This window comes from Bos taurus, chromosome 7 (genome assembly GCF_002263795.3).
Source record: "Bos taurus isolate L1 Dominette 01449 registration number 42190680 breed Hereford chromosome 7, ARS-UCD2.0, whole genome shotgun sequence".
Taxonomy (NCBI): domain Eukaryota; kingdom Metazoa; phylum Chordata; class Mammalia; order Artiodactyla; family Bovidae; genus Bos; species Bos taurus.
The window spans coordinates 80,726,732-80,753,016 of record NC_037334.1 but is presented as its reverse complement, the minus strand read 5'-3'; the positions used below and the strand labels follow the sequence as shown (position 1 = coordinate 80,753,016).

General features: G+C 40.6%; 2 protein-coding genes and 1 long non-coding RNA gene across 5 annotated transcripts in view; 1 reads left to right on the top strand and 2 right to left on the bottom strand.

Moving 5' to 3' along the window:
- MSH3 (mutS homolog 3) overlaps positions 1–4,036 on the bottom strand; it is a 182,616-nt gene extending 178,580 nt beyond the window's left edge. Inside the window, exons 1-2 of one of the 3 annotated variants that reach the window (XM_024994619.2) lie at positions 3,577–4,036; positions 1,998–2,118 (exon numbers count right to left, since the gene is read on the bottom strand). In XM_024994619.2, coding sequence (XP_024850387.1) covers positions 1,998–2,013 — 16 coding nt within the window. In that variant the 5' untranslated portion in view covers positions 2,014–2,118; positions 3,577–4,036. The remainder of the gene's footprint in view (positions 1–1,997; positions 2,119–3,576) is intronic. The other 2 variants (NM_001434983.1, NM_001102305.2) reach the window with 2 other exon arrangements.
- Positions 4,037–4,138: 102 nt separating this feature from the next.
- On the top strand, positions 4,139–19,729 carry DHFR (dihydrofolate reductase). The gene is given in 6 exon segments (NM_001077883.1): positions 4,139–4,301; positions 4,646–4,695; positions 7,517–7,622; positions 10,904–11,030; positions 13,567–13,682; positions 18,128–19,729. Coding segments are annotated over 6 exon segments (564 nt in total). The 5' UTR covers positions 4,139–4,215; the 3' UTR covers positions 18,207–19,729.
- Positions 19,730–20,397: 668 nt separating this feature from the next.
- Positions 20,398–26,285, bottom strand: part of LOC112447482 (uncharacterized) — a 38,629-nt gene continuing 32,741 nt past the window's right edge. Inside the window, exon 3 of the long non-coding RNA XR_003035704.2 lies at positions 20,398–21,308. This is a non-coding gene — a long non-coding RNA (uncharacterized lncRNA). The remainder of the gene's footprint in view (positions 21,309–26,285) is intronic.

Below are 26,285 nucleotides of genomic sequence, written 5' to 3'. Positions count from 1 at the left end.
AAAATGGCTAAGATATAAATTTAACCATATAAAATAAAAGTTTTGGTTAAAATTTAACTAAATTCTGTTACGAAATAACATAAAATTAAATCACAAGAAGATGAACAACAAGAAATTAAATCAAAAAACTTTTGAAAGCGGTACAACAGACAAAAAGGTCACATACTGTATGATTCTATTTATATGAAATGTTCAGAATAGGCAAATCTATAGACAAAAATAGATCTGTGCTTACTTAGGTCTGAAGGGGTGCTGTTGGGGGAAAATGGGAAGTGATTGCTAACAGGTACCGAGTTTCCTTTGAGGGTGATGAAAATGTTCTAAAATTGACTTTAATGAGGGCTGCACAATTCCGTGAATATACTAAAAGTTATTGAAGTGTACACGCTAAATGGGTAAATTGTATAACCTGCAATTATATCTTAATAATTCTGATATTAAAAAAAAAAATGAGGTGGAGTAATCACCCTGGTGAAAACTCTTTCTTCTTCCTGAGAGCAATGTTTACCAAGTAACAAAGGTTTTATATCATAATATTCCAAGTCTGATGCCCCATTTCTATCTCATCTCTCCTGGGTGCCAGGGTAAGTCAGTGAAGTGTGGTAACCCTCATAACTCACATATCACCCATCTCTTCTTCTATAAAAGGAGAAAAACAAGGGTTGTTAGGAAGAGAAAAATAACTACAAAAAACCTCCAGAACAAAGGCAGGCAAACAGACGTTGCTCATTAACAGCTTGAAGATTTTACTGAAAAACTAAATAGATCAGTTCTATGCAGAGTAATGAAGCAAAGAAAAGTAGAGAGCTCTGGAAAAGGCAAATTCTGTCAAGTCATGCCTCCTGTCACGCCCATTCAGGCAGGAGGAGGAAAAGGGTATCATCAGACCTATCCTTCACTTTAATCATGCATCTCCATTTCTACAGTTATTTCATACATAAATTCAAATTTTACTTCTTAATCCACCAAACTGAAACTTTTCTTTTTTGCTTTTGACTCATTTTCTTTGGGCTTCCCCGGTGGCTCAGATGGTTTAGAATCTGCCGGCAATGCGGGAGACCTGGGTTCAATCTCTGGAAAGATTCCCTGGAGAAGGGAATGGCTACCTACTCTAGTATTCTTGCCTGGAGAATTCCATGGTCAGAGGGGCCTGGCAGGCTACAGCCCATGGGGTCATAAAGAGTCGGACACAACTGAGTGACTTTCACTTCACTTCACTTCATTTTCTTTACCTAATTTCGTGAGAATAATGAAGAAAGGATTCTCTGATCTCTCCTATCATAAACTGTCTGAGGCCAATTAACTAAAGAAAAATTTGCTCAACTATCTGTATCCAATACCTCCACTAGAAGTCCAGGAGCTCAGGAATGGTGGTTTTACCCAAAATCTTTTCATATACAGAAGAAACAGCTCCATGATTAAAAAGGACAGGATAGATCTACATGTCCTAACACTGAATATTGTTCAAAATGCTCTAAGAGGGGGAAAAAAGTTGCAAATTAGTATATATAGTATATTACAATTTACGAAATATTATTCGTTAACTAATTTGTGTATACGTTTATACATATAGATGTGCATAAGTAGAAAAATCTGGAAGAATATACAGGATCTCCAAAAATCAGCAGTAGGCCTTACTGAAAGAAAGACTATGAGGTCTTTGTCTACCTTCTACGTTTCTGAATTGTTTGAAAATTTTATAACAAGAATGTTTTACTTTTATAATCAAGACCAAAATTTGCTAAAGGGAATAAAAGAGAAAATTCAAAGAACTACAGCCAAATTGCAGAACTCCAGCTTTTACCCCTACTTCTCCAACCTTCTACCCACACACCACCACTTAAGAAGGTGCCAGTCTACTCAAGCACAATGGAAGCCTTTCTCCACAAAGGAAACAAATGGCCCAATTCTCCTATAGCCTCCTCCACCCTCAGGAGAACACAAGAATATCAGAGCCATGACTTGTGAGAACGAAGAAAAACTGCCCCAGAACTCACCAGAGTTTCCAGACATTAAAGAATCACTTTCTTCTTCCTTTTCTTGGACTTTCCTGGCTTTCTTTTTAACAGGCCCATCACTCTCCAGTGCTTTCTTTTTACTTCTGTCAATTTCTGTAACCTTTGTTAGAAAAGGATGTGTCATCCTCTAATCTCAAAATTTGATGTACACAAAATAATTTAAACTTTACTCCTGAATGACAGTAGGTTCTTGCCATCCACCCTTCATAGAATTGTCTACTTAGAGCTATGGGTGAACTGTTCTACCATCATCAAAGATAAGCTGGAGGTCAGGTCATGAGCCTCGGCATCTCAAGCAGTCCTAGAATTAGAACCAAGGCTGCTACTTTTCTTCACTTAATCAGCCTTGCCCTAGCTCAGATTATGAATCACACTACTTACCTATGTTAAATAGAGTACCTTCAAGAAAAAAACTAATATTTAGATAATTAAAGAATGGTATCATTTTTGAAATGTTAATTGCAATTTAACTGTTTCATGTTCAAGCTTGGCTTATGTTTTACCACTGAAGATGCCACAAGATTATGGACTGTATGCTGGCAGAAAAACTGTCAAAAACTTAGGTCCTTCACCAAATGACCTCTAAACAGTAGATGTAAAATAAAATCTTGGTGAATTCATGGAAATGCACACTATGGTCAAAAAACAAAGACAGGAGAGATACAATCCTCTACAGAAGAAATATAAATGAAGGGAACAAAATTTTGAAGCAGCCAAGCTGTCACCTGCTTTAAAACCTGGACGGTTACTTAAAAGCCAATCTACAACTCCCTTCCACATTTTCAGTTTGAGAAATGCTGTACCAGGGAGCCCCAATGAGGGCTCACCCTTAGGTTTTCCTTTGTGGCAGTGTTCCTGGTCAAAAACAAAACTATTTTACTCAAAGGATAGCAAGCAACAGGAAGGACCCTACGACTAGCACATCTGTATTGTCTCAAGAAACTTTATCCACTCATATCGTGTATCAGACTTTATAATCTGAACCACAAGGGGTAGGTACAGTCACCAGGGAACCGCACATAAGTCATGACTTTTACTGGTAATCGCCCGAAACATTGAGCAAGGCTGTTGCAACCCTAAAAACTGGAGATTTAACGCCAGTTTTCATCCAGTCACCTAACTAAACAAATAAAAATGAACAAGGCTCTTCTTCAACCCTCAATTCAGGGGGGAAAAAAAGGCAGGGCGGGGCGGGCGGGTAGAATGGAGATTAAAAGAGGTATCCTCTGACCCTATTCATCAGAATGGGAGTCAGGAGACCTGAGTTTCTGTCTCAGGGCTGCCATTAAGAGTTGGTGTGACCCTAACCTCAAAATTAATACCTCAAATGTAAGGGTGAAGTGAAAGTCGCTCAGTCGTGTCCGACTCTTTGCGACCCCATGGACTGCTCCATGGAATTCTCCAGGCCACAACACTGGAGTGGGTACCCTTTCCCTTCTCCAGGGGATCTTCCCAACCCAGGAATCGAACCCAGGCAGCATTGCAGGAAGATTCTTTACCAGCTGAGCCACAAGGGAACCCCTTGTTAGAATGGCACCTAGGATGGAGGCGGGCCTACCTCTTCCTACCGCCTCCTTCCGGAGTCCTGTCCCTTTCCCGTCTGGCCCAGTCACCTCGCCGATTCTCGCGCACAGTCCCCGCCTCATCCCGCCCCACCCACAAGCTCTGCCTCCGCCCATCTGGCCCCGCCCCCTCTCCCCAATGGCCCCGTCCCGATCTGGACCGAACCCACCACGTGTGGCTGCAACTGCGGCGGGAGCGTGGACGCTAGGGGCGCCTCGGAGTCAGAGTCAGGGTCCGCCTTCTCGGCTGCACCCGCTGGGGATGCGGTGGATTTCAGGCTTCCCGTAGACTGGAAGAATCTGCTCAAAACAGCCTGCCTTGCAGACGCTGGGTTGGCGGGAGCGGCGCCGCCGGAGGCCGGCTTCCGGCGCGGCATCGCAAGGCCGGGAGTCAACAACCCGAGAGCCGGGCCGAGCCGGGAGCGCGGGCCCGCGGCCGCAGTTCCCGGGGTGTCTGCGGGCGCGAGCACGTCGTGACCCGGCGGTGCGCCGGGGCGGGAGGCGGGGCGGGGGCGCGGTCTCGCCTACACAAATAGGGCTGGAGGGGCGGGGCGCCCAAGATTTCGCGCCAAGCTGCCGGACCGTGCCGGGGTCGGGGTCCACAGCTAGCTAGAAAGTGTTTTCCTGCCGCTGTCATGGTTCGTCCACTAAACTGCATCGTTGCTGTGTCCCAGAACATGGGTATCGGCAAGAACGGAAACCTGCCCTGGCCACCGCTCAGGTATCTGCTGAGTCCGGGGCGGGGGGTGGGGGGTGGGGTGTCGAGAATGGAAGCTGGCGCCAACCGCCCTTGATTGGGATACCTGGGCCGCGTCGGCCGACGCTGGGAGAAGGAGGGGTCGGTCTCGTGACCTGAGCTGGCAAGAGCTAGGCTTGGGCTTCATTCTGCGTCCGGAGCCTGGCGGCAGGTTATTGATTTACGTCCTGCTCTAGCTGCCCGGCTCCTACCCTGCCCTGGAAGTACCCTCCCCCCCCCGCAACCAGCGCCCCGTTTGTCGCGGGGCTTTAGAGCTTAAGCCCACGGGATCACATTCTGAGGAACTGCGTGTTTCTCTTAACTTGTAGGAATGAATTCCAGTATTTCCAGAGAATGACTACAGTCTCTTCAGTAGAAGGTAATGTGGCATTTTTAAGTGCTTCAAGTTTGCGAAAGGTCTTGCCTGAGGAAGCTTGCTGCTAAGTCACTTCAGTCGTGTCCGACTCTGTGTGACCCCATAGACGTTAGCCCACCAGGCTCTCCTGCCCCTGGGATTCTCCAGGCAAGAACACTGGAGTGGGTTGCCATTTCCTTCTTCAATGCATGAAAGTGAAAAAGTGAAATCGAAGTCGCTCAGTCGTGTCCGACTCTTAGCGACCCCATGGACTGCAGCCCACCAGGCTCCTCCATCCATGGGATTTTCCAGGCAGCAGTACTGGAGTGGGGTGCCAAAGCTTACCAGTGCAAATTTTACTTAAGTGAAAAGTTGCTCATGTTAGTCTTGGACCTTTTGTCTTAACATCAATGTGTATACAGTTCCCAAGACTCATTAAACATTCCTTAAAAAAAAAGTTTATTTGAAATTTTATGTGGGCGCGTTGCTGCTGCTGCTGCTAAGTCGCTTCAGTCGTGTCCGACTCTGTGCGACCCCATAGACGGCAGCCCACCAGGCTCCCCCGTCCCTGGGATTCTCCAGGCAAGAACACTGGAATGGGTTGCCATTTCCTTCTCCAGTGCATGAAAGTGAAAAGTGAAAGTGAAGTCGCTCAGTCGTGTCCGACTCTTCGAGACCCCATGGACTGCAGCCCACCAGGCTCCGTACAATTCAGGTATTGGGCAAAATTGGAAGCTAGGTAAAGGCTTCTTTGGAGGTCAGAGCCCGCAAAGGAGAACGAAAGCGGCTTTTGAAATCGCTGCTGCTGTAAGATGATAATGTCTGAATGGCAATGGAGAGGACAAAGGGCAAAAAACCGTTACAAGATGCTCAATTTGGAGATCCGAAAGTTGAAGGTGGTGCGGTAAGGCAAGGATGAACTCTCATTTCCAGTTTGATAGTCTGAGTGACATGGGAAATAGTGAGCAGCTCTAATGATGACAATTTTGAAGTGCTTGTAGGATATTCCAGACAACTTAAGGTCAGGGAACGAGGTGAATTGAACCACTGGCAAGAAGAGGATAACCAGGGAAAAGAATATGGGCATGAGGGATAGGACCATTTAAAGCCTAAGAAGAGTGTATCTTTGTTCCTTGGAGGAGCAGAAGCAGAGTAAACAGGGGAACCATAAATCGGAAAGGAGCAGATGCAGCATAACTGTAATGGCAGGGATAAAAGGTCCTTGGATTTGGCCCTTGAATCACTGGTCGAGACAAGATGGCAAGAGCTCTAAGGCAAAGGATTGACATTAACGCTCTCAAAATCCTAAGTATGGCCTGCTAATAAGAAGAGCATCCTCTGCCTGTTTGCTTGTTTTCAGTAAATATAGTATTTCTTGGATGAAAGGGTACCAAAGATGTCTTGGCTGTCTCCCTACGTCCTTCATTCATCATTTCTACCTTAGTTGTTAGGTCAGATCTGTGCCATTTTCCTCATCAGAATTCCTCACCTGTTAGCTTCATTAATAGTTGATAATCTCCTTATTGAACACATAAAGTTCTGTCCTTGCAAATATAGTGAATATTGTATAAGGATTCTCTGAATTATGGGGGGGGGAGGGGGATTGTTTATTCTTGAAGGAAAATAAAATTTTTTGCAGTTTGTAAATTTTATGTTTTTGTTTTGAAAAAATCAAACTAATGATGATTCTTTAAGAAAACAGATACATGCGCTCCTTTGATAGTCTCTCAGAACATGTCAAGAATCATAGAAATGTATATGTTCCTTTGATCCAGATAGCCAACTCCCAAGGTTTTTCCCTCCTAAGTAATTAAACAAATTGGAAGCTACATATGTAACGTTTTTATAGAAGCAGTATAGTTGAAAGAGAAGCTTAGAGGCACAATTGATAATGTTTTTTAAGCTCATTGCTTGGAATATTAAGCAGCTATCTTTAAGAAAAATTACTGTAATTTAAATATATAAAGTATGCAAATATAAATAATGTATATATGTGAAAGTTGCTCAATCATGTCCAATTCTTTGTGACCCCATGGACTATACAGTCCATGGAATTCTCCAGGCCAGAATACTGGAGTGGGTACCATTCCCTTCTCCAGGGGATCTTCCCAACCCAGGGATCGAACCCAGGTCTGCCACATTGCATGTGGATTCTTTACTAGCTGAGCCACCAGAAGTGAAGTGAAGTGAAGTCACTCAGTCATGTCCGACTCTTTGCAACACCATGGACTGTAGCCTCCCAGGCTCCTCCATCCATAGGATTTTCCAGGCAAGAGTACTGGAGTGGGTTGCCATTTCCTTCTCCAGGGGATCTTCCCAACCCAGGGATCAAACCCAGGTCTCCCGCATTGTAGGCAGACGCTTCACCATCTGAGCCACCAGGGAAGCCCTTAAATACCCTTAACAACTTAATTACCCATAACAATAAATAAGTCTTAAATACCCATAACAACTCTACAAGTAGGAACCATTGTTATCTCCATTTTATAGGTAAGGAAAATAAAGCACAGGAAATAAATATGACTTGCTTAGTAGATGACAATACATTCAATTTTAGCACTTCATCCCAGTATCTTTGCTTTTAACTACTATAATATACATGGTTACAGTTGGTTAAAGCTATATATTGGTTATAAATTGGCTAAAGGCAAAGGGAATAATAGTTATTAGACTTAGATAATGGATGACATGATAAATTTTGGTAAAGCTGTTTTAAATTTTAATTTTTAAAGCAGATCCACTAGGTGTCACTATGACCGTCATATCTATGCATGTATGTATAAGTATATAAAAATATATATGTATGCTCTCAAAATATATTTATTCTTTCCATGTGATTTTAAAGGTAAACAGAATTTGGTGATTATGGGTAGGAAGACCTGGTTCTCCATTCCAGAGAAGAATCGACCTTTAAAGGACAGAATTAACATAGTTCTCAGTAGAGAACTCAAGTAAGTATTATAACAAATTCACGGCAAGAAAATCGTGTTCCATTTCTTATGGTAGAGGGTTAGTATATGACTGAAATAGTATGAATATTACTATGGATGAAACTACTTAATATCATAAAGGTGATTACAGAAAATGAAGTAGAAGTTATGTATGCCTCATGACAGTAACTTATTCTGTTACTCAAGGGATTGATTTCATCACTTGACAAGTTACATTAAATCTAACTATGGTAATAGATTTGCGAGTTTCCTTGAACCATTATTCAGTAAACTTAAATATGTTATATAATGTAACTTAAGAAACTCTAGTTTCACATAAAATCAAAATACATATGTTTTGGAACTTACCAAAATTAAGTGGTTATCCTTTCTCTGTACCTATCCCTAAATACTGTAAGTTTTCAAATAAGCTAAAAACTGTGCTGTGTTATTTCATCTTGTGCTCTGTTATTTCTAGTTTACCACAACACCCAAATAATATTTTGTACTTAGGCTCTTTACCCAAAGTCTGAAGGTTAAAAATTTCAAAGTTTTGAAATGGAAGCATTTCCCAGGGATTCTCAGGAGTGTCTTTTGTTGACCTGTGCAAGGAATTTTTCTGTTCACCAGTCTAACATTAGGTGACATAGATCTGGATGCCTGGAAATGCCCTGGGGACTCAGCAGGGTGAGGAGGGAGAGGTGGTTCAAGTAATAGCATTAAGGCTGTTCATCAAGTCAGCTCCAGTGCTTTGTCCGGCATCAAGGCTTCCATGGCATTTACTCTACAGGGGCTTTCCATTTTGTTTCTTTTTGTTACTGTTTACATTGGTCCTAGCTCACTAAGATAACTTCCTGAACCCCAAGGGATTTGGGGGGTGGGGGAGCACCTGAATTATACCTTAAGAGGAAGTTTGGAATTGGCATGGTAATTATTCTCTCTTAAACTAATAATCTAAGCAGAAAAAGAATGCAGTATCCTAGGGTACTGCTTGCTTAAGAACAAGGGTCATAATATTCCTTTCCCATGTGTATTATTAGCGTTCAACCAGAGCATCAGACCAGTAGCAGATAGATAGGTAAAAGACTTTTATTGCAAGGAATTATACCATTGTGGGGGCTGGCTGCTGCTGCTAAGTCGCTTCAGTCGTGTCCGACTCTGTGCGACCCCATAGACGGCAGACCATCAGGAAGGATAGGCAGGAACTCTAGAAGGGGCTGAAGCTGCTGCCCACTGGGGAAATTTCTTCAGGGAAGCCTCAGATCTGTTCTTAAGACCTTTCAACCCCTTGAATTAGGTCCACCCAGATTAAAGTCATCTAATTATCAGCTTTAATCACATCTACAAAATACCTTCATGGCAACACCTAGATTGCTGTCTAAATAACTGAGTACTGTAGCCTAGCCAAGTGAATATATCAAAGACCATGGGAAGGAAAAAAACACTGCACAACTATAGCCTAAGGGGATTCAGGCTTGTGTAGATTTTCTCCCAAATCCCTCCTAGTATGGTATAGGTTAAAAACATGAAAGAAAGTATACCAGAATATTTGCACTGATTGCCTTTGGGTAGGGGAATATGTCTTGCCATCTGCCCCAGTCTTCATGCTGGTCTCTCCTGATTGCTAGGATATTCTGATGATCTCTTTACTTGGTAGGTTCACTGATTGTATTGCCATTCCCAGAGACTCTTTAATAACATATTCTTGAATACTATTTAAGTTTATTTATGGCCAGCTTGAGCTAAAACGAACATAAAGAAATCTCAGTGGGGGAGATTTTCAGTTGGGGAAGAATATCTCCAATTTCTTCCTTATGACCCCCTGTGGTGTATATACTTGGATTTGGTTTTTTCTTATGTATTTATAAATAACATTTGTTGGTGTATTTCAGTTTTTTTTTATAAGGCAGAGAGAAAATTTTAAATCTTTATAACCAAGAGAAAATTTAAAATCTTTATTACCAAGCACACCAGGGAAATAAGGATTCCAGTTAGGGAAACATTTTATTTTTTATCCTTCCTTCTGCTTCCCTACTTGTGGTCAGTTCCACATATATCCTGAGCACCTGCTGTGTGCCAGGCACTGCTAGGTCCTAAATAACAGTGGGGAGATTCACACAGGTAAATATCTAATTCATGTAAGCTTTTAAGATAGGTTCAGTTTCTTACCACTACCACCCCCAGGGTAAAAAGAAACTGAATCCTCAAAGTAGCCCCAAAATTTGCTGCCAGATATTAGTCATTTTGGGTAAGTGTTTCCTTAATAAGGTATAGGAAAAAAATGCCTTTCCAAAGCTTTTTAGACAATCCAATTGTGGCTTTAAAAGAAATATTACACAGCCACATTTGGAAAACAGGCATTTTCTCAAAACATTAAACACAGAATCATCATATGCCCCAGCAATCCCACCCCTTGGTATATACCCAAGAGAAATGAAGGCATAATTACATAAGAACCTGTACACAGATATTCAAAGCAGCATCATTCATAGTAGCCAAAAAATGGAAACATCCCAAATGTCCATCAACTGATGAATGGATCAACAAAATGTGCTATATCCATGCTATGGAATATTATTCCACAATAAAAGGAATGAATTACTGATACACGCTACAACATAAATAAATTTGGAAAACTAGAGTTTAATATTACTTTACTGTTTTTCTTTTGAAATAAATACTATGTACAACAAAATGTACATTTTTGTCTTAAGTGTACATTTCCTACATTTTAACAAATGTATGCACCTATGCCTCTGATGCTGGGAAAGATTGAAGGCCAAAGAAGAGGGCAGCAGAGGATAAGATGGTTAGATAGCATTACTGACTCAATGGACATGAGTTTGAGCCAACGCCAGGAGATGGTGGAAGACAGGGAAGCACCGTGTGCTGCAGTCCATGAGGTCGCAGAGTCAGACATGACTTAGCAACTCAGCAACAACATTCACCTGTGTAACCCATATCAAAGATAGAGAACGTTCCTGTCACTCCCAGAAAGCTGCCTCGAGTCCCTTACTGGTGAATCTTTACCCCTTCCCTCCAGAAACAACTACCGTTCTGATCTTTCTAACACACATACCATGCGATATCACAGGTGGTTTTGGTTTTGATTCATTGTGGACTGTACATAAATAAGGGTTGAATTATTGGCCATGGGCCATACTGATGCTAAATGCTTTTTATTGAAAGGTCTTATGTTTATGATGATTTTTACTTTATTATTACTGCTTCCTAGTCAGATTATTTTACTAATATGAATGGTGTTTGTAAATATTATGTGTAATTCTTTCTGTTAACCTCAGGGAACCTCCAAAGGGAGCTCATTTTCTTGCCAAAAGTCTGGATGATGCCTTAGAACTTATTGAAGATCCAGAATTAACAAATAAAGTAGACGTGGTTTGGATAGTGGGAGGCAGTTCTGTTTATAAGGTAAGAAAAATTATCTGTGAATATAAAGAAATAGTCTACCCTCTTTCAGCTTCCCTGCCATCTGAACTTTGAAAAAATAAGCCATGAGCAAAGCGTGTTATTTCTATAAGTTAGACATACTGTCAGTTTGAATTACTCATTTTTCAACACTATCAGACAAACTAAATGAAACTTTTAAAATAAGTTTTTAGGTCTATACCAATTTATTTTCAATTCAAAATAGTTGATGTTTCCAATTTTAAAAACATTCTAAACCCTTCCTGAGAATTGTATTTGCACTGCATTGTTTACTTTTCCGTATGTGCCCTGCATACACTGAGTTATCATCTGTTTTTCAGGATAAATATGTTCCTTACCGAGGAAAGGCTATGGCTGTCCATTGATATACAGTGACTAGATGGATATGAGCTAATTAAAAACAGAAGACTCCCTCAGCAGTTTTCGTTTAAAATGAGGATAAGGAGAAAGTGTTACATGATTTCATATCATAAAGGAAGACAGTATGTAAAATAGAAAATAATTCCTTTTGCTTGATACCAGAAGACCTCCAGCTTTAGAAAATGCTGAGGTTAATACATAGAATTTTATAACATTGATGAAAGATGAACATTTATGGGGAGGAAAAAAAGTCAGCCCCTCTTCTTTGGTGGCTTGTGGTAATACACGAACACTGAAATTATTTTAGAAAGAAGAGGTATATATAATATATATATATTATAAAAATTCTTGGTTTTTGTGTTCCTCTTTCTACAACCTTTATTTCTTCCATTTGTAATAGGCGGAAAATGGACATTTTTCGTTGGTCTTTTTGGCCAAGTATGAATTTTTTAAGAAAATAAATCCTGTCTTTTCCTCAGTGTCTATCATATTTTGAATGATTCAATACTGCAGTCACTTGAAAATGTATTGTAAATGATGCTGCTGCTGCTGCTGCTAAGTCGCTTCAGTCGTGTCCGACTCTGTGCGACCCCAGAGACGGCAGCCCACCAGGCTCCCCCGTCCCTGGGATTCTCCAGGCAAGAACACTGGAGTGGGTTGCCACTTCCTTCTCCAATGCATGAAAGTGAAAATGAAGTCGCTCAGTCATATCCGACTCTAGCGACCCCATGGACTGCAGCCCACTAGGCTCCTCTGCCCATGGGATTTTCTAGGCAAAAGTACTGGAGTGGGATGCCATTGCCTTCTCCGATTCTAAACGATATAAGTACTTAAATACATTTATACAATTTGATATATCTAAACGCATATAAATAAAGAAGTAGAATCCCTAGGTAGATAATTCACTAGGGATTACTTCACATCATAATGACTTGTAGAACATTCAAATCTACCAGCCTGTTTTTGTAAACAGAGTTTTATTAGAACATAGCCATGCCTATTGGTTTATTAATGTTTATGACTGCTTTTGCTACAAAGGTATGAAACTGTATGGCCCACAAAGCCTAAAATATTTACCATCTGACTCTGTACAGAAACAGTGGACCAAATTTCATTAACTATTACTTGTTTTCCAAAATTTAAGCTTTTTATTTTGTATTGGGTATAGCCAATTAACAACGTTGTGGTAGTTTCAGGTAAGCAGTGAAGGGACTCAGTCATACATACACTTGTACAAATATCATTAACTTTGATATAGATCTTCAAATGCTACCGTGATTAGTCCCTTCAATTTTTCTAATTTTTGGTACAGTAAGAATTGATTTGGTTGGGGCAAGAAAAAAACTGATTTAATGGAAGCCATGGTATTGAAAATAAAAAGTAAATTTGTTCTATGACCTTTATGTGGAATCTTAAGGAGCACAGACACTTGAATTTATATGTATATGGTTTTGTGGGTTGTTTTTTTTTTTTACCTCTGTAAGCTATTTCACAATCAAGAGTTATTGCTTTATTAGAGCTGCGATTGGGACTGACTCCTGACTTTGTATTCGAATTTTAAGATATTTGTTCTAGGGAAGTTTTTTCTGTAGAAACTAGCAACAGTGTTATAGGCAGTGGCACTGTCTCTATAAGACCAAATGCAATCATTGGCAACAACAGACAGAATGTGTTACCTACTAGCATTGTGACTATCTGCTGAGAAATTGAAGCATTATTAAATTTTATGTAAAGGTACTAAGTATGCCCTTGGGATTTTCATTAGTCAAAGTTTCATGAAATTACTATCTTATTCATATATACATACATACACACATACATATATATATATATATGTAAGTTTTTTCCATGGAGGGAAAGTAAATAATTTGGGGGTTTTAATTCTTAAACAACAACCTAAGATAAAAGACAAATTGAATGCTTAGATGCAAAAAGAGTTGATGCAAGCAAACTAGAGCCCAGAGTATATTTGAATTCACCTTTGTAACTATTGATAAATGATTAGGACCATTCTCAGCTAAGTCATACTTTTGCAGGGACCCAAAGTGAAGAATAGGATAATTATAGCATACTTTGGAGGTAATTAAAAATATTAGAGTTTCTATAGCTTTAGACACAGATAAATAAGGAAATTAATGCCTTTTGTTCTATTTCAAAGGAAGCCATGAACAAGCCAGGCCATGTTAGACTATTTGTGACAAGGATCATGCAAGAATTTGAAAGTGATGCGTTTTTCCCAGAAATTGATTTTGAAAAATATAAACTTCTTCCAGAGTAAGTAAAATGTTATCAATTAGTCTGAAGCACCTTTGGCTTTCCTGCTTAAGAACTATAAAAAAGAGAATGTGTCTTCAGATAGAATTCAAGGTAGTAATGTGTTTTATAGACATAAACTATAGGAATTTGGGGTATCTGCTTTAACACACTTGGGAAGATTCAGGTTTTAATGATTTTGCTGAAATCTAGAGAGTCGGCCTTAGTTCGTTCGGTGAGATCTCTACTTATTCAGGATCAAACCTCTGCCTTAGGGGATACAGTGCTAACCTAGACAGGTGATGTTACTATCACTATGCTCCAGATCACATTTTTCATAACAGAGGAGGAGGAGGGTGAGTAACAGATAAGCATCCAAAGAGTTGCTGTGTGGTGAATTGAAATACTGCAATGTGGTAGATTCTGTGTATTCTGAGAAGTCCTTTCTGAACGATGACGCCTACACTGAGAGCTGAACAGCAAGAAGCCAGCCACACAAAGACCTGAGAAGATCATTCCAGAAACCAGAAGTAGCTAGTGCAAGAGACCTGAGGGCAGAAACAAGCCTGGCATGTTCCCTGAACCTGAAAGCCACTGTGGACATTGTGAGTGAGGAGGGGACCGAAAGGGATCAGACCAAGGGCGAGGTTAGAGGGTTCTGAATAGAGAATGATACTGTTCTTCTGGAGAAGGGGTAGGCTACCCACTCCAGTATTCTTGGGCTTCTCTTGTGGCTCAGCTCGTAAAGAGTCCGCCTGCAATGGGGGAGACCTGGGTTTGATCCCTGGGTTGGGAAGATCCCCTCGAGAAGGGAATGGTACTCACTCCAGTATTCTGGCCTGCAGAATTCCATGGACTGTATAGTCCATGGGGTGGCAAAGAGTCAGACACTGCGCAGCTTTCACTTTGATTTAACTGTTCTGTTACGGGAAGTGGGCAAGAGGGACAGGAGTGAAGGAGGGAAGCCGGTTACAGTAGTCCAGGTGAAAGATGAAGGAACTTAGTTAGCAGTGGTGGAGGTGGAAGAAGAGGTTACATTTGGTTTACTCTGTACTTGCGCTTTTAGCATGAAACTGATTGTGAAACATTTTAGTTTAAAGGCACTTTTCAGCTGTTGGCTATGGAGAGTAGAAGATTAATTATACCAACACTTTTAGACTAGCTCTTAACACATTCTTTCAGACATTCTCAGTTGAAAACAGTCTTTCTTTGAGTCCAAGTTTGATTTTGGAAATTCCTCCTAAAAGCAACATTCAGAGCAAAGTCTGTATAAATGGATGATGAGGGCCAGTCTCAATTAAGTCATACTTTTGCAGGGTAAAATATATTATATATATTTACTATAAAGCTTTAGAGTAAAGTATATTACTTTCTAGAGTTGGGGCTTCCCTGGTAACTTAGCTGGTGAAGAATCTGCCTGCAATGCAGGAGACACAGTGTAATTCCTGGGTTGGGAAAATCCGCTGGAGAAGGGATAGGCCTACCTACTCCAGTATTCTTGCCTGGAGAATTCCATGGACAGAGGAACCTGGCAGGCTACAGTCCATGGGGTTGCATTGTTGGACATGACTGAGCCACTTGCATTTTCTTTTAGAGTAATATAGGTAATGGTCTTGAATCAAATGAAGGGTGTAACTGATTTTCTTGGGCTCTTAACTAGCTCTAAAAAAATCTGGAAACTCTAAGAACTCTAAAAATTTCCTAAACAACCAAAGTACAGCCTTTTGCTTATGTGGTCTTCAAAGGTGACTGCTTAGAAAAATCACATTATTGATTTCAATCATATATATACACGTGGGGCTTCCCTGGTGGCTCAGTCAGTAAAGAATCTGCCTGCAGCACAGGAGATCAGGTTTGATCCCTGGGTTGGCAAGATTCCCTGGAGAAGGAAATGGCTATCCACTCCAGTATTCTTGCCTGAGAAATCCCAGGGTAGAGGAGCCTAGCAGGCTACAGTTCGTGGAGTCACAAAGAGTTGGATACAACTAATGACTAAACCACCACCGTATATACAGTTTTTAAAAATTGTCTGTGTTTTGTTGTCCCAGCTTATTTTCTCCTGTGCTGCTTAGATCTGATTCTCACCTTCTGTGGATACTCATCTCTGCTGTCCCTCTTTTTTACCTTTCTTTTTTTGCTACTAACAAGAAGAATAAATTACTGTGTGAATCAGCGTCATATTAAATACCTTTAAAATACCTTTCTAAACCCTATTGCTCTGAATCAGACATCTTACAAAGCTGTGACCCTTTAGAATCCTTTATAATTTAAATACAGGACTGGCTTTTTGACTCTTAGGAAAAAAAATATGAACATCTTTACTGAGAAATGATTCACACATCTCAACATTCATCCATTCGAAATATAAAATTCAATGGGTTTTAGTATATTCAGAGTTTTGTGGCTATCACCACAATCTCAAGTTCAGAACATTTTCACCACCCCCCTAAAAAATCCCTGTACACATTAGCAGCTGCTCTTTATTCCCCTCCCATCTTGGCTCTAGGGAACACTAATCTATTTTCTACCTCTATAGATATGCCTATTCTGGATATTTCATATTAACAGAATCATATAAAATGAAGTCTTTCACTTAGTATTCTGTTTGTAAGGTCATCCATGTTGTGACTGGTTTGATCACCTTGCTGTCCAAGTCTTCTCCAGGACCACAGTTTGAAAGCCTCAATTCTTCAGCACTCTGCCTTCTTTATGATCCAGTTCTCACAACCATTCGTGTTTACTGGAGAGACCATGCTGCTGCTGCTGCTGCTGCTGCTGCTGCTGCTGCTGCTGCTGCTAAGTCACTTCAGTCGTGTCCGACTCTGTGCGACCCCACAGACAGCAGCCCACCAGGCTCCGCTGTCCCTGGGATTCTCCAGGCAAGAACACTGGAGTGGGTTGCCATTTCCTTCTCCAATGCATGAAAGGGAAAAGTGAAAGTGAAGTCGCTCAGTCATGTCTGATTCCTAGCGACCCCATGGACTACAGCCCACCAGGCTCCTCCTTCCATGGGATTTTCCAGGCAAGAGTACTGGAGTGGGGTGCCATTGCCTTCTCCGGGAGAGACCATAGCCTTGACTATACAGACCTTTGTTGGCAAAGTGATGTCTTTGCTTTTTAACACACTGTCTAGGTTTGTCATAGCTTTCCTGCCAAGAAGCAATCGTCTTTAATTTCATTGTTGCAGTCACCATCCACAATGATTTTAGAGCCCAGAAAGGGGAAATCTATTACAGCTTCCACCTCTTCCCCTTCTGTTTTCCATGATGTAATAGGACCAGATGCCATGATCTTAGTTTTTTAATATTGAGTTTTTAGCTGGCTTTTTCACTCTCCTTCTTTACCCTCATCAATACAATACAGTATTGTAAACTATAGGCACAGTGTCACACAGAACATCTCCAGGACTGACTGATCCTGCTGAAATTGTATATACCCTTTGAACAGCTACTCCCTGTTTCCTCCTTCCCCCAACCCCTGTGAACCACCCTTGTACTCTCTTGCTTCCATGAATTTGACCATTGTAGACTTCTCATGTGAGAAGAATCATGCAATACTGTCCTTCCGCGACTGACTTATTCCACTTAGCATATTGTCCTCCAAGTTCATCCATGTTGTTACAGATGGCAGGATATCCTTTTCTTTTGAACGTTGAATGATAGTCTATTTTATGTATACATATTTTCTTTATATATTCATTTGTCGCTATAGTTTCCATATCTCGGCTGTAGTGAACATGGAAGTGCAATTATCTCTTCAAGAGCCTTACTGGACTTCACTTGCTAAGTGACTTCACTTACCAGAAAAATGAGAGAGAGTGTTGGCAAGGATGTGGAGAAATTAGGACTCTTGCACACTACTGATAGAAATGTAAAATGGTGCAGCCACTGTGAAAAACAGTATATGGCTCCTCAGAATACTAAAAGTAGAACTACCATATGATCCAGCAATCCCACTTCTAAGTATATACCCAAAGGAGGGCCTGGGTTTTGACTTAGAAGCTGGTGGGAACACCAACCTAAGTGAGTGTTAGGGCACAGAAAAAATAAACAGTGATTCTAGTAAAGGATTTGCAATAAGCCACACAGTGGGGAATTAGAGCGGTGTTGTGTCTACTAATTAAACAGAAATCAAGAATTACCATACATCACATATAACTTCAGTTCCACTCTGACAGTTAAAGGTTGAATTTTATTTTCCCTTTGCTCACACAAGAAATTTGATACCAAGTTTAAGACTTAGAAAACGTCCTTAAGAAATTTCATATTAGCTGGATAATACAGTGGAAAGATAAAGACAAACTGCTAACAGTGGTTAGTTTGGGGGAGAAGAATTCGGAGTAAGAAGGAAAGGAAGAATTAAACGTTTCATTTTCTAGCGTTCTACAGAGTTTGAAGTTTTGCTTACTATTTGCATGTGTGATGTATTTGCATAATATTTAATTATACATCTTTTTTTTTTTACAGATATCCAGGTGTTCCTTTGGATGTCCAAGAGGAAAAAGGCATTAAGTACAAATTTGAAGTATATGAAAAGAACAATTAATGTGAAAATGTTTTCCGATTATTTACAATGTTGTATTAGTTTCTGCTGTAGAACAAAGTGAATAAGCTATACATATACATATATCCCCTGTTTTTTGGTTTTCCTTACCTTAGATCACCACAGACCATTGAGTAGAGTTCCCTGTGCTATACAGTAGGTTCTCATGAGTTATCTGTTTTTATATAGTTGTATATTCCCCATTAATCTTAGCTAGACTATATCAGATACCATTTGTAAAACATGTCTTGCTATAACTGTCTGAATTCCCATTAAGGGGCAGGAATAGGTTACCAGCACCACCTAGGGTAGAATATATCTATCAAGATAACCCAAAGTGGGAGAGTCCCCTGGTGGCAAGAAACCAGAGCCTGTAGAGCTAGGGGGTAAGTTCAAAGGTCAGAAATGGACAATAAACAGAAAAACTAGCATTCCGTTATTAAATTAGATCAAAAGAGGGACTAAGAATTACTCCATATAGATCACACTACTGAAAAAAATTCTGTTCACACAGACCATTCCACAGGGATAGTGATGAACAGGTACAAGACTACCTTTTGATGGTTAAGAAAACGTCTGAGACCTTTAAAAACTTTGTTTCTGACCTTCAGTGAGATTTCACAGGATGTTACAATGATAGAACAAGAATTGGCTGCTCTTTACAAGAAAGGATAATCTAAAATCACACATAATGGCTAGAATTTTAAAAGGTAATAAATTGAGAATGAATATTGCTAGAAACCAAAATTGGTAAGTTAGAAACTAAACATCACAGAATTAAAAAATAAACCATGTTTTACCCATCTTATTAGCAAAGATTTAGATTACTAATATAAAAAAATAGCATTTTCTGCCTTATAAATTGGTACAAACTTTTTAGCATGTAAGTTAGCAGTATCAATTAAAATTCAAAATATTCTGGGTTTGGACCCAGAACTTCCACTTCTAAAATTTATTCCTGAACAAAGAGATGGGTCCAAGAATATTTGTTGCAAAATTTTGTTTTAAACTTGGAAAGAACCCAAATGTTGATTAATAAAGAACTATTTAATATGTCTATAAAATGTAACATCTGCACCAGTAAAAAAAGGATGACTGAAAAATACGAAAAACTGCTAAGAAGCAACTTATGTATCAACTCAAAAGTGTTTAATAAATGTTAATGTGTGGGGGAAAGCATGCAGCAAGCTATTGACAGTACCAGTTTGGAGTGTTATTTTCTGCATTAGGTATGTCTGTTGTGATTAGACTTTCTGAAGTATTATGTGCTTATTTTTATTACAAAAATGACTTAATAAATAGAGCCCTTTATGTTTAGCAGTAAAATTAGGATACAGGCCATCAGAAGTAAAAAGAAATGTCCTAAAATCTTCCTAGAGGGAAAAGACAGATCACACAGAAAAGTAGGAACCAATACTGAGGAAGACTTACAAACCACACGAAAACAGTGGTACTCTCTGCAAGGAACATAACCAGAAAACTATTAGTGTCCAGAGTTTATAGGTCTTAGATACTGACACGAAAAAGAAGGAAGCCAATTAGAGAAGAGGAAACTCAAATGACCAAAATGTCCCTGCCTAATTGGAGAAATGCAAATTAAAGCTACAGCAGGGTACCATCCACACACATCAGATGTGGCGTTCTCAGTAATACCAATTTATTTGATAGATGATACCAGAAAGCATCAGTTGGTACGTGGAAAAGTCAAACTGGGAAGGTAAGAAGGCCAGTTCAAGGTCAGTGAGCAAGTTCCCATTGGGTTACAAACTCAGTACTGCTGAAATATCTGGGAAATGGAGGGGAGGAAAGCTGGAGTATTTATCCCCCACCCATTGATGGGGGCTACTCCCAGGGTTGTCACCCCCCAACCTATGTGTGACTGAACACACCAATGACTAGACAGAGCCCCAGGTGTTTGCAGTAAGAGGCTGCTGACACACTCAGTTCAGTCGCTCATTCGTGTCCAATTCTTTGTGACCCCATGGACTGCAGCACTCCAGGCCTCCCTGTCCATCACCAACTCCCAGAGTTTACTTAAACTCATGTCCATTGCGTCAGTGATGCCATCCAACCATCTCATCCTCTGTTGTCCCCTTCTCCCGCCTTCAATCTTTCCCAGCATCAGGGTCTTTTCCAGTGAGTCAGTTCTTCACATCAGGTGGCCAAAATATGACATGCTCAGGACCAGCAAATGTAAACACTTAAAACAATTCCATGTTTATGATTATGTACAATTTCATACTTCTTTATATAGTAAAAAGTATAAAGACACAGATAGTTTAAAGTATTTTACAATTTTAAAATACATAGAAGCATAAAGACCAATTACAGGTTCAGGAGAGGAATGATGGTAATTCAGACTAGAGAATCAGGTGCAGTTAAAAATTTGATTCAGGGTAGATTAAAAAGTTGGAGGTAACAGGATTTTCTGGTGGCATTGGATTTTGGCTGTGGACCTACTGAATTTGAAATACCTGTAAGGAAGGCAAAAGGGAATGAAAGAAAAACTGAAATAATAGAACCATGCTGTTAAAATTCTAAATTATTTTTAACTGATAAATCTGTGCTAAGTCACTTCTATCGTATATTCAATCTTACAATAAATTCTATGTGGCATCCACATTTGAGGCTGATTTGGCATTTCATTATATTAACCACATTGCTATAAATGACATTCCCAATCAATAGATTAAAGCAAACGTGTGCCCTTCCCCTCCAGTACATTAAAAGTGAAGTAATGCTGTTCACTCACCATGTTGATTGAGAATTCACTGCTTTAGCAGATGAAACCCTAATCACAATGACTTAACACATGGAAGTTTATTGCGCAGATGAAGTCCAACACAGGTGTTTCCGGTCAGCAGGTAGCTCTCCAGGTGGTGATAAAGGGAGCCAGGTTCATTCCACCTTGCGGTGTCTGTCTTCGACTAGGCATTTCCAGGACTGTTGCCAAAAAGGAAAAAGCACGGAGGATCACTTGTGGGAGGTCTGGCCGCGAGGGCAGTCCGGGAACTGGTTACACGTGACTTTCTTCCACAATCCACTGACCAAAACTTTGTCAGATAACCGCATCCAACTGCAAGAAGCCTGGGAAATGTAGTCTAACTGTGGAGGACAGAAAAAAAAAAAAAAGATTGGGTGAGCAGTTAGCCAGAAAGGGACAGAGAAAGATACGGATTATAACTTGACTTACGCCCCCCGTTTTTCTATTTTTGAATCTTTGAATAGTTTGGAAATGCATCTTGCTTCAAAAATCATTTTGTGTTGTTTCAGTGGGCTCCAAAAAGCTCTGGTACCACAGTCCTTTATGTTTCAGTGCAGAAAGAATTCAGCGAGAGGAAAAGAGATAAGAATAGGATCCTCGTGAGGCTTATAAGAGGATGGGTGAGGTGGTGCCATGCACAGAGAACTTCCTGGGCTACAGTTTTATAATCAAAGGAAAAGTGAGGAGATGGAGAAGAAGAACTTTGTCTTTCTTGAGTAGACATGCTTCCATCATCAGCTCCTCCTCCAGGTTGGGCAGGGGGGTTTTCTTTTCCCTGTGTGGTCAAGCTAGGTCCACAAGTTATTGTTTTTTATGTGTGCAGAGAGCATGTCCTAGGGATCATTAACTTATTGAACTCACTGGCAGGATGTGGGTCTCAAGCCCCTGTTGTTTTGTTGTTTGGGGGCATGTCTTCTGCTTCTGTTGCATGGTTTTGTTGCCAAGCAAGCCTGCTTGGTTTTGTGGTTAAGAACACCTGCTTTCTTGAGTAATCATTAACTTACAAGGGTCTCCCATATTTTTCTTACTTACAATCCCCAAGTGGGATTAACTGTTTATTCACCTACTTGGTCTCTTTATCCCTACCACTTCTAGTACGGGCCGTTGAGTTTTTTGAAACTAGAAGACTGGAAAGAGTTAATGCTAATTGTTCTTTAGTGGTCGTGAGAAATGTAAGCAGAGTGCAGGTCTTCTTAGAAAGGAACTCTATTTTAGGAAACTGACTCATTCATGGGCAAAGACTAGATCATTCTTGCAAAGAATGGAAAGAGTAATACCATTCTTTGCACATGGCAGTAATTTTGTCATTTAGAGCCTTTGTTTAACATTACATGTTGGGCTTGGATTTTAGTTGCATATTACCTGTATTCTCATTGCCTATGTCATTATATTTGGTAAAAAGTGTTCTTCTATTGTGGGATATATTCTTGTTTGACTTTTCCATCTGATTAGGAAACCTATCCTTCCCCAACATGCTCTTAACACCATAGATTTCTTCACATTCTGTCCTCAAAGCTTACTCCTTTATAGGTCTTTGTTTCAAGTCATGAGTGGAAAGCCTGTCTGAACCCTATGGGTCTCATTTGGTGAGTGCTCCCTGCTGGCTCTTACCCACTAGAGTTCCCCTGTGTGTATCTCCAGGCAGCCTGACAGCCCAAACATCTGTCTGACTTCCCTAGACAGCATTTTGTCACATTTGAATTGAAATTAAGAGTGCTGTCAATTCACTTAGTACAAACTCAGAGGAGCAGGAAGAAGGTTCATCCAGATTGAATGGTTCTGAATTTCCATCTTAAAAACTACTGCTAGTACTTAAGCACACAAATGTGATTGAATTGGTCTGGATTTTCCATAGAATCAGAAATATATATGTCAATTCCAGGTGGCGCTAGTGGTAAAGAACTTGCCTGCCATTGCAGGAGATGTAAGAGACACAGGTTCAATCTCTGGGTCAGGAAGAAACCCTGGAGGAGGACATGGCAACCCACTCAGTATTCTTGCCTGGAGAATCCCCATGAACAGAGGAGCCTGGCAGGCTGTAGTCCATAGGGTTGCACAGAGTCGGACACTACTGAAATTACTTAGCACACACATATACACATACATATACATATGTACGTGTATATGTTTGTATGTATATATATGTATGTATATATATATACTACAGCCTGGCAGGCTGTAGTCCATAGGGTTGCACAGAGTTGAACACTACTGAAACGACTTAGCATACATATATATATGTATATATATGTATGTATGTATATATATATAAGGAGATTTAAGGAATTGACTCAGTTAATTGTGAAGGCTGACAAGTCTGAAGTCTGCAAAGGAGGCCAGCAGGCTGAAATTCAACCAGCAGTTGACACTGCAGTCTTGAGGCAAAATTTCTTCTCTGAAAAACCTGCTTTTGTTGTTCATAGCAGCACTTTGTATAATAGTCAAGACATAGGAGCAACCTAAGTGTCCATTGACAGATGAATGGATAAAGATGTGGCATATATACACAATGCAATACTAGCCATAAAAAGGAATGAGATAATGCCATTTGCAGAAACATGAATGGACCTAGAGATGATCATACTAAGTGAAATCAGACAGACAAAGACAAATATATGATATCACTTTTGTGGGATCTTAAAAATATAAATGAACTTATTTATAAAAACAGAACAAACTCACAGACATAGAAAACAAACATGGTTTCCAAAGGGGAAAGGAGCAGTGGGGATAAAGTAGGATTAACAGATACACACTACTGTACATAAAACAGGTAAGCATCAAGGACCTACTGTATAGCACATGAAATTGTATTCAGTAACTTGTAATTACCTCTGTGTGTGTGTGTGTGTATAGGTATATATACATATGCTGCACTGTGCTTAGTTGCTCAGTCACGTCCAACTCTTTGCAAGCCCACTGTGGCCCGCCAGGCTCCTTGGTTCATGAAATTTTCAGGCAAGAATACAGGTGCACCATATGTAAAATAGCCAATGAGAATTTGCTGTACAGCTCAGGAAACTCAAACAGGGGTTCTGTATCAACCTAGAGGGGTGGGATGGGGAGGGAGGTGGGAGGGAGGTTCAAAAGGGAGGGGATATATGTATACCTATGGCTGATTCATGTTGAGGTTTGACAGAAAACAGCAAAATTCTCAAAGCAATTATCCTTCAATAAAAAATAATACGTGAGCAGCCTGCCATTTCCTCCTCCAGGGGATCTTCCCAACCCAGGGATCAAACCCACATCTCTATATGTATGTATATGTGTATATATACATATAGAGATATAATATGTATACAATATTATATATGTATGTAACTGAATCACTTTGCTGTACACCTGAAAAAACATTGTAAATCAACTATATTTCAATTGTTTTAAATTATCAGGCAGGAAAAAGAGAAACCTGCTTTGGCTGCTAAGATCTTCAACTGCTTAGATTCGATCCACCCATGTTGTTAGGGGTTGTTTCCTTTACTTAAGGTCTACTGATTGTGGATGTTAACTGTATCTACAAAATAGCTTTACAGCAACACCTGGATTCATGTTTAATTAAATTACCAAGTACTACAGCCTGGCCAAGTTAATGCAGAACACAGCATCACAGTAATCAGAGTAATGGAAAATGTGACTGTGCTGTATGCCCCTTGCAGTTATTTCCTTTACACATCAGAAAGCTTTCGAAATAGAGGCAACAGTTTCTTAAGCACTAATGTCACACTTGGTCTATCAGGATGCTTCTTAAAGAGTTTGGGGTTAGTCTAAATGGAATATCAACCACATTGGAGAGTTTTGATTTATGATTGGGTCTTAATTATTACCTCCTCCATAGTTCAGTGATGTTTCAAGCTTAGATGAAAAATAAAAAGTGAACTATAACTTTTCATAGTTATGAAAAGTTGCCCCTGAAAGTTGCCCCTTGCCCCTGAAAATCCAGCTCCAACACATCTCACTCTTGCTTTTTATCCTGTGCCTCCAGATATTTGCAGCTTCAAAAAACATTCCTTTGGAAAAGCAAATCTGAAAATATTCGAAGGGCTGGCCTTCAGCTCTGCAAACTTTTGACAATATGTACACTGAATGCAGTTTGTCAAAACTCTGTTTCTTTCCATAGCCTGTGGCTTGTGAGTGATTTCTGGGAAATGTTGATTATAAAATAAGCTCTTTTCAGCCGGTTTCAAAAGATGACCCTCAGGCAGGTAATCGTCAAGTAGAGACATCTTTTAAGAAAAACGCAGGGGTGAGTGAACCCCTCTGGGCCTGTGTTGTCACTGCCCAACTTCAGCAACCTGCCCGTTCAGCCCTTGAAAAGCACCACTGAGCGCCCGCCAGGAGAGTGGAGCCTGCTGCCCCCACAGGCACGTGTGTGGGGGTGCTTCCGCGTTTTGTATTTTAACTTTTCAACACAAATTCTAAAGCCGGGGAAGAGGGCAGGAAAACAGCCAGGCTTCAACACGAGGCAGCTCTCAGCTCCATCCTTGAGTCACCCTGTTAAGTGGAACCGGCAATTGTCTCGCTGGAGACCTGCAGAAACAGCTCGTGGGAAAGAACAATTTGCACCTGGAATATATTCATTAGCATGTGTGTCAAAAGGCCACACGTGGATACAAACCATGATCTCGGCATTCTTTGTACTCTGCAGCCTTGAGACTTCAAGGGCAGAAGCCCACGTGCCCAGGTGACCACCAGTCTACCCACCTGCCTGGCAAGGTGGGTGGCAAGTGGGCGTGGTGGGAGGGTTGGCTGGAAACACAGGGATTTAGGTCCAAAAAGAGAGAAGGCGGGCGCGTTATACAAATAAGCACTCTGTTAAAGGCTTGTTTCTGGTTTCGGGACCCTCCTACTAGTCTAGCTTAAATTGAGAGGGGATTTGGTGCACCTCACTGGCTGTTTCCTCCCACTCATACTCACAATCACAGCTCTTTTCATTGTCATTAAATACATTGAATATGTACCATCTTTGCATGGCCCTCTGCTAAAATCTGCACAAAGGCAGTGGCCCTAGCCCTGAAATTGTGGAAGGAGCACTGGGCAGAGAGAGAGGCCTGGGTTTTGATGTGAATGTCCATTGAAAACCTTAGTTGCAAGGAACAAACCCTCAATGAAACCACCTCTCATAGTGGGGCGGGACAGGGTTTTAGCCCAAGCATCTAGGGAGGAGAGGAGCATTGAACCCCAGAGAAGGAGTTCAGAAAGGAACCAAGAAGAGAGATGTTTCCTCCACTGGGGTAGGTGGAGTTTGAGGTGCCTCTGAACACGCAGAGATGTTGAGAGGCTCTGCAGCTGGATTTTCGGCCTGTTGCTCAATAGAGGAG